At 42.7% G+C, this 14446-nt stretch overlaps 1 protein-coding gene across 7 annotated transcripts in view; it reads left to right on the top strand.

The window, feature by feature from the left end:
• Nucleotides 1-14446, top strand: part of LOC149185411 (uncharacterized) — a 272063-nt gene that overhangs the window by 132352 nt on the left and 125265 nt on the right. For 6 of the 7 annotated variants that reach the window (XM_089417926.1, XM_089417925.1, XM_089417927.1 and 3 more), the window contains one exon: nt 4426-4478. The exons of the other annotated variant lie outside the window; for it this stretch is intronic. In XM_089417926.1, coding sequence (XP_089274052.1) covers nt 4426-4478 — 53 coding nt within the window. The remainder of the gene's footprint in view (nt 1-4425; nt 4479-14446) is intronic. 7 annotated transcript variants of the gene reach the window in all.

Genomic DNA, 14446 nt, shown 5'->3' on the forward strand with positions numbered 1-14446 from the left:
GGATCCAGAGTTTATGGTCAGCACTGCCCTAGATGTAGTCTCTGAGGAGTGGGAGACATTTGTCGAAGGTATTTGGGTAGGAAATGTGGGTAGCTCTTTGCCAGGAAGAGATCGGGGGAATGACCAAGGCGGGGAGTAGTGGCAAGGGAGGTCGAATTAAGAAAGAGGACGAAGAGGATGCAACTCTAGCATCTACGAGACAACAAGGAAAGAGGAAGAAAAAGGACATCTCCAAGGTTAAGTGCTTCCATTGTGGGGAGCTGGGACATTATGCATCTCGGTGTCCCAGGAAGAAACACAAGGGAGAGGCTTCTGATTCAAAGGCAGCTCCAGCTAAGGCAGAGAAAGAGGACGAGACTGATGATGATTGTGCCATGACTGCTCATGCGCCTCTAGAGAAGAGGTGGGGTGATATCGAGTTGTAGTCAAGGATACTAAGGGCTGGAACCTTGAGGTGCCCAAACTCTTGGATCACATCTGGCTATGGGAGCCCTTAATGACAGTAGCATGATGACAGGGGTCGGGTGGAGCAAAGTGTAGTGGAGCAGCAAGGCAGTGCTTGAGTGCAGAAATCTAAGGTAGTGCAGTGGAGGTTGCAGCTGTGCAAGAGGCATAGAGGTGTATGCAGCAGCGCAGTGGCAACAAAGGGAGCACAAAATAGCATCAGAGGCAGCTTCAGCATCACGAGTCTTCCAGACTGACCGAGATGTCAGTATTTCGGAGAAGGCAGTTACTTCTTGGTAACTGAGTTGCAGTGTAGCAGTTAGCAATGGCAGTGCTAAGGGCGGCATGCGCAGCATGCTCAGAGGGAGTTGCAATACAGAGGTAGCAATGGCAGTGGCATAGGCAACAGTACAGGGAGCAACAGTGCAAGGGATGTGAGGTAGCAGGCCAAGCATCAGCACAGGTACTGGTGCGGAGGATCAATGTGATGTTTCTATAGTGAAGCATTACTAGAGCACATTCTTCGCTAAGAGGGAGTGTTGATTTGTGGTAGCATCGGATGTGCTCTAGCTGTGAAAATTGGTGGAGAGACTAAGGCACATAAGATCTCTAGGAGCCAAAAATCGTTTGGGGAAATTCCACCTGGATGAAGAGATATTAAAATAATTAATATTTTTAATGGGGTTCATAAGTCTAAACTTAGGAAAATTAAAATATTATTGAGTATTAATATAATATGGGTGAGAAAGTTCTAAATAAAGAGGATCAAGCCAAATCTAATCTTAGCCGTTGATTAGGGACTTAATATCGGACGTTGAATCGTCAACAGGAAAAGTATAAGAGGAGGCTTGAGGGTCAGTTGGAGATACACCAATTTGATTAGTCAATTCGATTTTCTGGGGCAGGGTTTGCTGAGAAATTGAGTTAGTGATCTGTTGCAGCGCGGGGCAGTTCGGCAGAAGGCCGAGAATACATATTAGAGAGGCAGAAAAAGTGCCAGAGAGACAATGTAGAGCCTTGGAAGGCTGACACAAAGGCAGTCAAGACTGACGCAATGGCTGGGAAGGCCAGTGCAGGTGACATAGAAGGCCAAGAGGCTGACACAGAGGGTCAAGAGGTTGACGCAGATGCAGCAAAGGCTGACGCAAGCATCGTAGAGGGCTACAGAGCTGACGCTGGGCTGAAGAGGCAGCGTTGAGGAATTTTCGTGGGGCACTCTGAGAGATGAGAGGTAGACGCAGAGCAGTAGAGGGTGATGTAGTTCCAGAGACAAGCTTGGAGCAGCTTTCGCTGTCCAGCTAAGGAACTGTCGAAGTTGCTGTGGGATCAATCATCTGATTGCTGATCAGCCGAAATATCTGTCTCCCAGGAGAGGTACTTCTACCAAGGAAAATCTCTGAAGGGTGAGCCATTTTTGGCACCCTAGTGTTATTCAAAAATTGCATAAGAATAAAACTCTCATTTATGCTGCACTGGTTTTCCCGTATTGGGTTTTTCCGGGGATGATTATCCAAAAATAGCGGTGTCCCTTGTGTGATTGTCTCAGTTATTTTAGTTGCTGATTTGTATATGTGTGAAGGCTGCATTTGTGTTTATTTCGGTATTTATATTTATAAATAACTTGTTAATGGAAATAACAAGTAGGAGATAATAAACCAGATAATGTAGTAGGGATTTCTGATGGGTTAGATTTAAAAATTTCCGCACAGATTGGATCATTATATTGTTTGTCATCCATCTCGATGCATTCAGAGTGGAAAAAGTGGAGGAATCAGCTCACAGGATAGTTTTTACCGATAGGACCTAGTTTGGAAAAACAATGTCCGAAACGTTCCGAGAGCATTTTGAGGCATCAAATGACGTTTTTTTGGGGTAAAACTTTGCCGCTTCAGTGCCGCATCATTTCATGTTGTTCTACACATAGAGATTTTTCCAATGGCGGTAAGAAGTGCGTCAATCAGAGTCCTTTTGCAAAAGTTATGCTGCTCAGAAGTTGACCTTTCTATTTTCACACCTATAGTTCGGGAGGATGTCTAATCAGGCCCCCATTATTCATGGAAAAGGGGCTATCCACGTGTTTGTGATGTAAAAGGCTCTAGAAGAGTCTATATTGTAACTCTAGTTAAGTGTTGATGTAGTCAAAATTAACCACTAGTAGGCTATCGGGCTGTGTTATAATCGAGCCACTAGGAGGAAGAGGCATTCCATTCTTTCGAGAGCATTTTGTTCCATAGCTGAGCAAAGATAGCCAAGACGGATAGGAGGTAGAGCACATAGGGAGGATTTGTGCACTATAGCAGCCCACGGGCCACAGGCCTTACTTCTTTGTACCTGCAGCGATATTTTTAGGTAGAGAAAGAGAGCAAAGCGGCCTCACCTTCCAACTAAGTTTTCTCCCGAAAGGGTTTCCCAAAGCATATTTGTGTCTTATGTGTTTGTGTGAGCTTTTTTTGTCGTTCTCTATTTTTCCGCATGATTTGCATTCACATGCATGCACTAGTTACAGTTAAATCTACAGATCTTAAAGTTTAATAAAACTGTAATAGTGTAGAATCTCAGGTTTTTAATATAGTATTATCAGATTTGTTGTGACGAACTATCCATTGGAATATTCACGACATTTTACGGATCACGCATGGCCTCCTTGTGGTCCCCACTTGAGCTTGGGACCCACTTCACCCATCCCTCATAAGACTACTAGCACAACTCGAGGGTCTTTGCTAACCTCCCTAGATAATAAATAAAAAATTAGGGACATTACACATTCATCACCAGAAAGGATACCTTTTAAAAGGAACCCACTTGAGCAACAAAACTTGTTAAAACTTTGTTCTAAGCAAAAAAGGAAATGATGAGATGGTCACTTTTAGCTTGTTTAGTTAAGTTTTTAGTAGTAATGATCAGATTTCCTAAAGTTTATTTCATAATTTTTTTAATCGTTTTTCAATTTATGCACATGGGCCCTCGTACATCTTTAGTATCCTCATGTATGATATCGTATATTGAGAAACTAAATCTATTTTAGGGGCTGAAGGTAAGCATTATCTCTGAATCGTTGCCTCTAAAAATATTTTATCTTTAGGACAATCTTTATTATTTGTGTTCAAGCATCAACTTGTACTATAAATTTGCACCCTTGTATTCTTTTGCTATAACGTGGGGGGAGTGTTTAGTATATTTATAATTAAGAAGATCTGTTCTCTTATCTCTTTCCCTTTCTTATGTTATGTACTTATGTCTAAACAATCAATGCAAGAAATATTTCTTGTAAATCTAATGCCATTGTAAAGCAAGCTTGAGGTTGAGAGGGTATGATCAAAGATCCCTTTAGGAGAATTAGGGGATGCCAAGGACACCTCATTTGTAGGGAATATCTCTATGATGCGCTTGGGATGATCCATTTCATAGAGGATGTCACAAGGACATCTTCAAGTCATCCATGCAAATGGGGATGCCATGAGTAGGTGAAGGTCCCAACCTAGTCCCCTCATGCTGGTACACAGAAGGTTAAGTCCTCACAGAACATTGCAAATCCATGTAGGATGCCATTGTCATCTGGACAATGTTCAATTTTGAAAACCTCGTCTAACATTGCAATTTGACTATTTTACTCTTCATTTGAATTTCTGTATTATCAAAAAATGTGTCATTTCAAGCATCTTTGGTATGTTCTCTTCTTGATAGCATAGGGCTCTGCTTGTATTGTGTGGTTTTATTTTACTATACTTCTTGGGGGCTCTTTTCTTGAAAAAGTTTATACTCTTATGTTCTTGTTGGTTGAATTTGATGCTCATACTATGTTTTCCATGTTAGGGAAGTTGTTCATATATTTACATAGAAAGATATCATTATGGTCTATGCTTGTTTAGCTTTTTTCTTCTCTGAACTTTTATTTGGAGAATAATCATTTATTCTACACAACATGCCAAAAGTGTCTTCACTATGTTTGTAAAATTGTATTGGTTTCTCATATGAGGACAGGCACATCACTGGGATTCCTTCTACAGATTCTATTGCAACACCACTGACAACAAGTAAGCTCTTACAATCACCTTTTCGTAGGGAGGCTGCTTTCTATGTTTTATATGTTGCATGTTCATTTCACTTTTACTTTCCTTGTTTCATGCAAGAGACAGGTTAGTGTCTTGTACGGTTGTACCTTCTATAATAGAATTTTTTTAGGGTTAAAACATGTTATCAATTGTATCAGGAAGATTTTTTTTTCCAAATCTACCAAGGTCATGGAAGCAATAGTGTTGTCAATTAATAAAACACATGTACATAGTGAGATTGCTAGGTTTGACTACCTCTTATAGTCTCTAAGCCTGTCAGTATTGTATATATTTAGGCTACACACGTTCACTCAAAATGTTGGAGAGAGAAAATAATTAATATGTTTTGTTCATATTTCTGCAATGATACATCTCTCTCACACCATAAATCATCACAGAAACATATTTAAAACACTTGTTAATGCTCAGATTTACACCTCATGGAAATTTGGATTAACTCTAGGTCTTTTGGTACATAAAGTCTGGTTTTTGAGCCCTTGTCAAGTTCTTCTTGAACACAAGAGATAAGGTTATCCAAGACTGGATACTTTTTTCAGGCAAACTATTTTACCATGACCTTGCATTTTCTTCCAAAAAAGTTTCACAATCACATCCTCGTGTTCATTTGGGTTAGAACGATGACCAAAGGTGTTGTATAATGGGGCCGAGTGCGCTTCAGTTGTGATGACATTGTTGCTTGAAAATTTAGGTAACAGTTTGTGAAATCTATTGGGCATATTATGGGGGTGACCTTGAATTCTAGACGTGTCAAAGGCCTTGTAACCATTTTTAACCCATGGTTGCAAGGCCATTAGAGTTGCTTTTGAAGGATTAGTGAAAAAAATTCTTATAATAGGAGATTCTGCTCTTAGAGACTTTTATAGGATCAATGTCTCTATGGAAAGGTATTTGGTTGGAACCCCCAACACTTGGATTTTCCTTTTGTGGAGTCACTAGATGAGGAAAGTTAGGCTAGACTTTGGTTTGAACTCATCAAAATGGTTGAAGCATAGACTTTCAATATCTAAGGAGAATGAATCATTTCTCCCTGACGATGACACCAAAATGTTATTGTGAAATCGTGCATGTTAGTGCAAAGCTTTCACAAGGTACAAAAGTTAGTGGAATATTAGAAGTGTTGCTACTATCACCAAGAAAACTACTTCCCTCATTTTAGTGAAGTATAAGTCCAACACAAGAGAAGCTTCCCTAGTAGCACTTGGGATTACTAAGGCAAGACGAGTCAAGTCCCAGTTCACTACTGTAACCACCCAAATACCACCAACAAATTATCATATGTCAGTGATAGAGTAGGTGGTTAATCAAGGCAAATTTCATATTTAGGGCTTGCTCAATTTAGGGTTGTTTTAGAGGGTTTATCAAGTGATTATCTAATGCAAAACTATCCCCAAATAGTACAAATCTGAAAATTACTAAAGGTTGTTGTTAAACTTGTGGATAACGCTACTTGTTCCCCTAGATGCGTAAATATGAAAGTTACCCCTAGATGTTACCCCCTAACATCTAGGGGTAACTAAGTCCTCTTCTACCATAGGTTGTCCACCAAGCATCTGCAAAAGATAAAAGAAAGATAATAAAAGATGCTGAAATTTGAAACAAAATGAAGCTTACTTGCCATTCTAGTCTTTCTATCTTGAACAACCTTGTCAAAGAGAAATTTTTTATCACCCATCCTACATATCTCCTGTTAGCACTTATCTTAGCAGGATGTTGAAGATCTTGTACTGCTCGCTATGGCCAACATACACAGGGCAAACCCATTCTCACCTTGGCCTAAGTCTCCACCTTTCAAGTCCAACTCCTGCCAAAGGGCTATGGGAGGATTCTCGTGATGTAACCCCAATGAAGTTACTCAAAACCGATGCCTAGTAATGAAGTCAAATAGATGAAGGGAAGAGTTTTCTTACTAGCCTATTGACTTAATATAAATATCTGCTAATAAAGTAACTAAACCAGCACACAAGTACACTAAATATTGACAAGAGATGGCATGTAACTAGTCTAATTTTATGTACTAAAAATATAATGACTAGGAATGTAAATACTTCTATTACCGATCTGATTAGCAGGGCTATTAAGGTTTCAGCAACCTCACTAGATTGGCACACACAGGACGAGGACCTTGTTGATTTGGGGTAGCATCGGATGTGCTCTAGCCATGAAAATTGTTGGAGAAGCTAAAGCACATGAGATCTCCAAGTCTCAGAAATGGTTTGGACAGATTGTACCTAGTTTGGGAGATATTAAAATAATTAATATTTTTAATGGAGTTTCTAAGTCTAAACTTAGTAAAAATAAAATATTAATGGGTATTAATATAAAATTGGGTTAGAAGGCTCCAAAAGTCATGGATCAAGCCAAATCTAATCTTAGCCGTTGATTAGAGATTTAATCTCGGCCGTTGAAGGACCAACGAGGAAAGCATAAGTGGAGGCTTGAGGGTCAGTTGGAGAATACACCAGAGTGATCAGTCATTCATTTTGCTAGAGCGGGGTTGCTAAGCAAAATTGAATCAGTGATTAGCAGTGAGGGGCAGTGAGTACTGGGCAGAGAGGCAGAGACAGTGCCACGAGACTAGCGCAGAAGTAGAGAGTGAGAGGTAGCAGCCAGTTCAGGCCACGCAGAGCCCAACAAAGACAACACAGAGGCTAGAGGGACTGCGTCATCTACGCAAACACTGCAGGAGTGACGCAAAGGGTCCCAGAGGTTGCGCAGTGCCTTAGAGAGCTGAAGCAGAGAGGTTTGAGGCTGACGCAGAGGCCAGAAGGGCCAATGCAGAGCTTTAGAGACGCTGGAGAGGGTTTCGTGGGACAGGTTTTCTGAATACCTATTTCCGAATAGAGAGGTATTGTTGCCGTGTATTTTTCTCTCTTGGGTGAGCCAGTTAGGCACCCAATTGTACTCAAGGAAATACTGCATAATAATATACCCTCAGAATAGCTGCATGGGTTTTCCTGCATTGGGTTTTTTCGGGGTCTTGCGTGTTTGTTTTCTTTCAGTTGATGATCTGTAGATGTTGTGACTGTATTGTGTTTATTTCAGTATTTAAATGTTTTTAAATAACTTGTTCAAAATTTACAAGTAGAAGAAATAAACCTGCAAAATACAGAGTAATTTTCTAACGGATAGACTTAGAAGATTCAACAGATCTACTATCACCTTGACTTTTGCCCCACGCTTTAACCCTGACACCTCCCAAATGGCTAAGGGAGGCTTCCCCTAATATTCCCCACTGCTCTTGGATATATGACCAGTGCCTTGAAAGGAGTCAAGTGGGTGAAGGTGTTCTCTACAAGTTTGTTGCCCTGTTCATAAAACAGTGAAAACATAGTGCAAATTTCTAATAGGAATATTAGGAGTAAAAATCATTCAAGATATCGCTTATGACATATGGATTTTGATCTACAAGAAAACTCCTAACCGTTTCTATGATTATTTCTTTATTTGGTTGCATTTTTTGAAGATTTATGAGTGAATTTAGCTTGCTGTCCTATATGACAAACTGCTAAGTTTGCATAAAAACATAGGGGCAACAAGCTATTTTATGTGTTTTGGCCCACTTATGGTGTAAATACACCTCTTGGGAGTTACCCAAGAGTATAAGGGGGCAAGAGGGTATTTGTAGAGGTTCCAAGGAACCTCCCCTCTAGCTTGTATGACTAAAAGTGCAATTTTCAGGTGGCTGGAAATTACTTTTCAGAATTCCTGAGTTAGGCAATAAACTCAAAAATTTCCAGATTTAATATTTGCCACTAAAAAAATTGGAAAATATACTAAAGCAGCTCTAAAAATGATAATATTGTAACTAGACATTATAGAGCTGTTATAACCAAACCTCAATGGAGATATTTACTTGTGGAGACCCAAGACTTGGTTAAAAAGTGGCTGGAAATGCCGATCCGGTTGACCAAAGCGCTCCACAACTGCAAACTTGCGACCTTTGGCTAGATAGAAGTGTTAAATGTATAAAACCTTGTATCTAAGATGTGGTTTGTGATATGATGACTATCGCCAAAATGACTTCTTGTAAAATAATAAAACAATATAAACCAGCAAGCTTGACTTACTTTAAATGGTGAAATTGTAATGTCCCTTCCTAATTGTTTTCCCAAGGAGAGGAGAAACCAGTTTTTGGCAATTTTGTTATTTTGGCTTAATGCATTTTTGGTGGAAGAACTTAGGAGAAAGGGGGTCGATGTTCTTTTTAGTGGATTGTGGAGGCGACTCACCCACCCAAAATATGTACCCTTTGGAGGCATCTTGATTTTCCTAAGTGGGGGATTGAAATATTTGATGGGACCCACGTGGGGCCCAAGGGAGCAAGCATAAATAGAAGGAAGTGAGCAGCATTTGGGGTTTCTTGATGATTTGAGAATTCATTGTTTCTGTGGCTGTTTAGCTAAGCTACAAGTGCTGTTCAGCACAAGAGCTTCCTAAGGAGTGAAGCTCATTCCTCTCTTCGGTGGACTTTGAGTGCCACCCTAGGAGGGCTTTCTTTGCCATTGGAGACAGAGAGAAATATCACCCAACAGGGGAGTACACTGCCTTGGCCAGAAAGGACACAGAGTTGGGAGTAGCAGGGACGTAGTGGGAGAGACTACGTGTTGGGTGGAGTAGTAGAGTCGGGGAATTCAGATGTGAAGGTTGCTGTAGGTATTCTCATTGCATTTCCACTTCAGAAAGGAGAAATTACAGCGAGAAGGAAAGCAAAATACTCAGGTCAAGCTGCTGGTCGAAGGAACTGCAACATCCTCATCCAAGACTGCGCAGTCACTAGTGGGGGTCACTTGGAGGGAAGCTTAACCAGAGGATTGGGGAGCTGGGTTGTGGGGAAATTGTTGGGAGGCTGATTTGGGAGGTTTCTGACATTTTGGCAGCCAGTTACAGCAGTTCCAGTTACAGGCATCGATTTCCAGTATTGGAGGAGGACTAATCCCCAAGGGGTCGAAATTCTTTGGTCAAAGCCAGGGAAAAACCTTTCTGGGTTTTTGGAGAGGAGTACATCCCCAAAATTGCAGAAATTTATGGGTTGTTTTGAGAGGGTAAATCAGAGCTTGAAGTCAATCAACAGTGCAGATTTGAGAAGATAGCGCAGTTCTCTGGGGAGCAACGAAATCACAGTAGCTGGGCACTTTTGTATTGATCACCTGAGGCTTGTAGCTTGCCTTGTGCAAGCCCGGGTGCACTTTATCCAACTTCTATTGCACTCCAACATATTTGTTTACTGAAAAATGAGCCAGTTGGGTGTTTGATGAGAAATTTCTATTCATGTGTTCATTACTGAATAAAATTTTATTTTTGATTTTATTACATGTCTTCGTTATCATTGCAAATCAACCATTAGGAATATTAGAGTGGTATCAGAGCATGTTCTTGGCTAGGGTGGGGAACAAGAGCGGGTGACGGCACCGAGATACCCAGGACTGGTTTTCTAGAGAGGTTGTGGTAGAGGCAGAGGTAGGGGTCGAGGTAGAGAAGAGGGGCCAGACCCATTTTCAGACACTGAAGTGGAAAATATTAGAGGCAGGATGGAGAACCAAGAAGAGAATGAGCAACCCAGGCAGAGGAACACGGACCAGGTCTTAGAAGAGCTGCTAAGGACAAACCAACAGATGATGAGGCAAGGGCAGCTGATGATGGACATGATGCAGCAGGTGATGGGCCTGCAAATGGGTGGAAGACTGGAGGGAGAACCTCAAGGTGACAGGGGTTCCAGAGCGGGAGGAGGCAGTGGTACCTATCAGCCTCCACACACCCCACAACGTGGGCAAGCTGGCCGCCCCACAATGCCTCATTTCATGGAGGAGGCTGAGCCAGAGAGAGAGCTAGACCCGGTTGCAGACTTGGTACATTCTGTTGCATCGAGCATTGATGAGTATGAGGGGTTGGATGGCTGATCAAGAGGGTGATGTCCTTTGGAGAGTACATCCACCTCAAGGAGAGGCGCACTACTAGGGCTGGAGGCCACTATAGGGGAGGAGCATCCAACAAAGATGTGTAGAAGCTATCGGGGAAGATTACACTCCCAAATTTCGATGGGTCAGCGAAGAGCTCAGCTAGGGCATGGATCCAAAAACTTGATACATATTTTCACTTGAATCCCATGAGGGAAGTTGATGCCATACATTTTGCCACCCTTCACTTGGAAGGGGATGCCTAGGAGTGGTGGTATCACGGGTTGATCACGCTGGGGCACCTTCACATCACCACTTATACAAAGTTCACTAGGAGATTGTTGGAGAGGTTTGAGAGGAAGGATCTAGAGCTACACTTTCGAGAGCTGGCCCACTTGAGACAGATTGGCAGTGCAAAGGCCTACATCACGGAGTTTTAGAGACTTGTAGTGATGGTGACAGATATTTCAGAGGCACGACTGATCATGTTGTTTGTAGAGGCGCTTGCTAAGCCTCTGTGTGGATGGGTGAGGGCTTACAAGCCCACATCACTATAGGATGCTATTTCTAGGACTCAAGACATGATCGATGCAGTGCCCAAGAACCGGGCCTTTGTTCCCACGAGACCCACAACCCCACAGGGGAACAAAGATGTAAGGCCACCACAGAGAGATGGAGGACGTAGCCAGTTGGATGATGACACCTGGAGGTGTGAAAATTCCTAAGCCGAAATCCCTACTACAACGAACTGATGTTACTTCTCCTACTTTGCTAAATCATGCAAGTTATTCACTGTGTTGTACAGTAAATATCAAAGCAAATACATCTGCAACCTTCACTTAATTTACATATATGTGGAAACAAAATATTGAGCAAGAAAGAAAAATACAACACATAGGACACAATTATTTTTGGACAAAAAGTCCCAGGAAAAACCCAATGCGGTAAAACCGTTGCAGTAGGTCTAAGGGTTTATTATTATTAAGCAGTAGAAAGATCTGAATACATCACTGAATACCTCATAGGGTTATTCAATTATAGAGAGAAATACCGGCAAAAGCTTTGTGAGTTTTACCTCACACAATCACTGAGAAATCTTGGCTGATCCGGGTACTGGATGAGGTAACCCTGGCGGGCACTGCGCTGCCTCTACGCTGTCCCAATGTCAACCCTTCCAGGCACTGCATCACCCAGCTAAGGATTCGATTAGTAGCCCAGAGTCACTGCTCTTAGCCTCTTGGTCTCACACCACGGTTTCTGACTGCTGAAACTGACCCTCTGCTTTGATTTTCAACTTTTTCTCTATGCCTTTGCGTCACTTCTGCGTGGCCCTTCTGGCCTTGCCTCATCCTTTGCATCAAGGCTTCTTGATCACTTATTGCCTCTCTCTGTCGATGTATCTCCGGCTGAGAATCTCTCTCTCCGAAAGTTGCTATCCTAGCTGCGCTAGCTCTACGCTGCCTCTACACTGTCCCAACGTCAACCCTTCTAGGAACTGCATCACCCAGCTAAGGATTTGATGAGTAGCCCAGAGTCACTGCTCTTAGCTTCGTGGTCTCACACCCCGGTTTCCGACCACTGAAACTGACCCTTTGCTTTGATTTTCAACTTTTTCTATATGCCTATCCGTCACTTTTGTGTGGCCCTTCTGGCCCTACGTCAACCTCTGCGTCAAGGTTTCTGGATCATTTACTGCCTCTCTCTGCCGATGTATCTTCGACTGAGAACCTCTCTCTCCAGAAGTTGCTATCCCTACCCCTCAACTGCAAGAGATTTCCTTAATCGATTTTTCCTCCTGAGAACTTCTCACTTCAGAAAATCAATTTTCTCTATCTCTCTGTGTGATTTCCTTAATCGATTTTTTCTTCCTGTTGGACAACCAACGGCCTAGATTAAATCTTAATCAAATACTTAGATCATTTGGGCTTGATCCATGGATTTTTCTAGAAGTTTCACCCCTGATAAGATTAATACCCATTAATATTTTAATTTTCCTAAGCTTAGACTTAGGAACCCCATTAAAAATATTAATTCTTTTAATAAAATCACTTCTGGTTGGAATTATCCAAACGTTTTCTGGGTTCTTTGGAATACCTGTGCCCAAGCCTCGCTACAAAATTTGGGGCTTAGAGCACGTTTGATGCTACCCCAAATCAACACTCGCTCTTAGCGAGGAATGTGCTCTAGCAATACATTGCCTCTCTGCATACTGCTCTGACTCTGAAGTATCGTCCCTGCGCTGCTGATGTCTGACGTACTGCCCATCAACCGCTGCGCTGTTGCTGCAACTGTACTGTTGCCTTTGACACTGCCACTGCCAATGCTACATCTGTACTGCAGCTCCCTCTCAAACGCTGCATCTGCTATGCTGCTAGCATTGCCTCCACTAGCACCGCATCCGTATTGTAACTTAGTTGTTGAGAGAAGTAACTAAAAACACCCAAAACTGGATAAGTATCCAATGGATACTCCTCGGTGCTGAAATCCTGATTGTTGCTCGTCCCTTGCTACCTCTAAAGCCACTGCACTGCTGAAGGTCCCCACTGTGCCTCCTCGCACTGCTGCCTCTATGCTTTGTGCTGCTCAGTCTCTGGATCTCCTAGCCAATGCATCTGTCGAATCAACACTCCATGGCACCGATTGATACTCCACCATCCTGCTACTCCTGATCATGGGCTCCCGTAGCAAGGTGACGATCCAAGTGGTGGGCTCCTCAAGGATCCTGCCCGTCTGTAGCTCCATCGAACTACAGTTCTAAATCAACCCACCTCCTTCCTGGAGGTATCTCAACTGTCATGGGGAACTCCTCCTCATCGATCTTTGCGGCTGCAACCTTGGGATCATCCTTCTCATCCTTGTCCTTTTTCTTTAAGGGACACTGGGATGCATAGTGGCCCATCTTGCCACATCTGAAGCACTTCACGTTGGAGACGTCCTTCTTTCGTCTATGTTGCCCCTACTGTCCCTTTGATGCAAGAGCTGCATTATCCTCTTCCTCTACTTTGGGCTTCGACCCACTGCTGCTACTGTTGCTGTCAAGTTTTACCTTGAGTAGGTCTCTCCTCGGCTCTTCTTGTTTCAGATCTGCCCACATCTCGTCCCAATTTGGCAACGCTACTCTACCCAGGATACTTTGGACAAAGATTTGCCAATCATCCGAGACGGAATTTAGAGCCAGTCTCACTAACTCTGAGTTCTGAGGTGTATGTCCTACAACTAATAGCTCATCATGGGTCTCCTTCAGTTTCGTGAAGAACGAATCCACACATTCTCCCTTTTGCATCTGAGCAGACCTCAACTTTTGCTCTAAGTACATCTTTTGTTGCTCGGGAGATCCCTGATACAATGTGGCCAAGGCATCCCACATCTCCTTAGCAACCCCTTTTCTTGCAACGTGGCACACCACGTGATCCTTGACTCCATCCAGGATCATCCTCTTCGCCTTAGCAATCTCATCCTTGTACTTCTTTAACGGATCTGCATCTGCCGAGACAGCGACCACATTATCAACATATGTCTTAAGGGCATGCTCATCTAGAAGGAAGGCCATTCTGGCCTTCCAGATGTCATATTGGCAGCCCCGTCCAACTTGTCCTGATCCCTAAAGCCACTTGTTGCCATCTCCTCCGAAAAATGTCGAACAACTCCCTCTTTCTCCCTATTGCATAGCTCCTAGGCTGACTTACGCACTCCTTGGTAAGCTGCTGCTCCTTTGCTGCTCAACAATTGAGATATGTTGATTTCCTCTACAAGAAATCATTGAGGAAGTATTCCCTCACTATGCTCTTCTTCTTTCTTCTGACATATTTCAGCTCGACAAAACTACCCATTGAAAATTCTGCGTCCCACCCACTGCTCCTTACGTTGAGGCTCAACGTTGCTCCCTCTGCCACAACAAAATTCGAACTGGAAGTTCTTTCTCTCTGTCAACTCACTCAGAGAGAGACTACCTCGAATTTTTGGCCCTCCAGCTAGAACTGCACAAACCCTCTGGGGTTTTGACTTGCTGCCTCTTGCAGCTTTTCAATTTCCCCT

The sequence above is a fragment of the Pinus tabuliformis genome, chromosome 3_2 (genome assembly GCF_031772625.1).
Source record: "Pinus tabuliformis cultivar Carrire ecotype Pingquan chromosome 3_2, CPIR1, whole genome shotgun sequence".
Classification (NCBI taxonomy): domain Eukaryota; kingdom Viridiplantae; phylum Streptophyta; class Pinopsida; order Pinales; family Pinaceae; genus Pinus; species Pinus tabuliformis.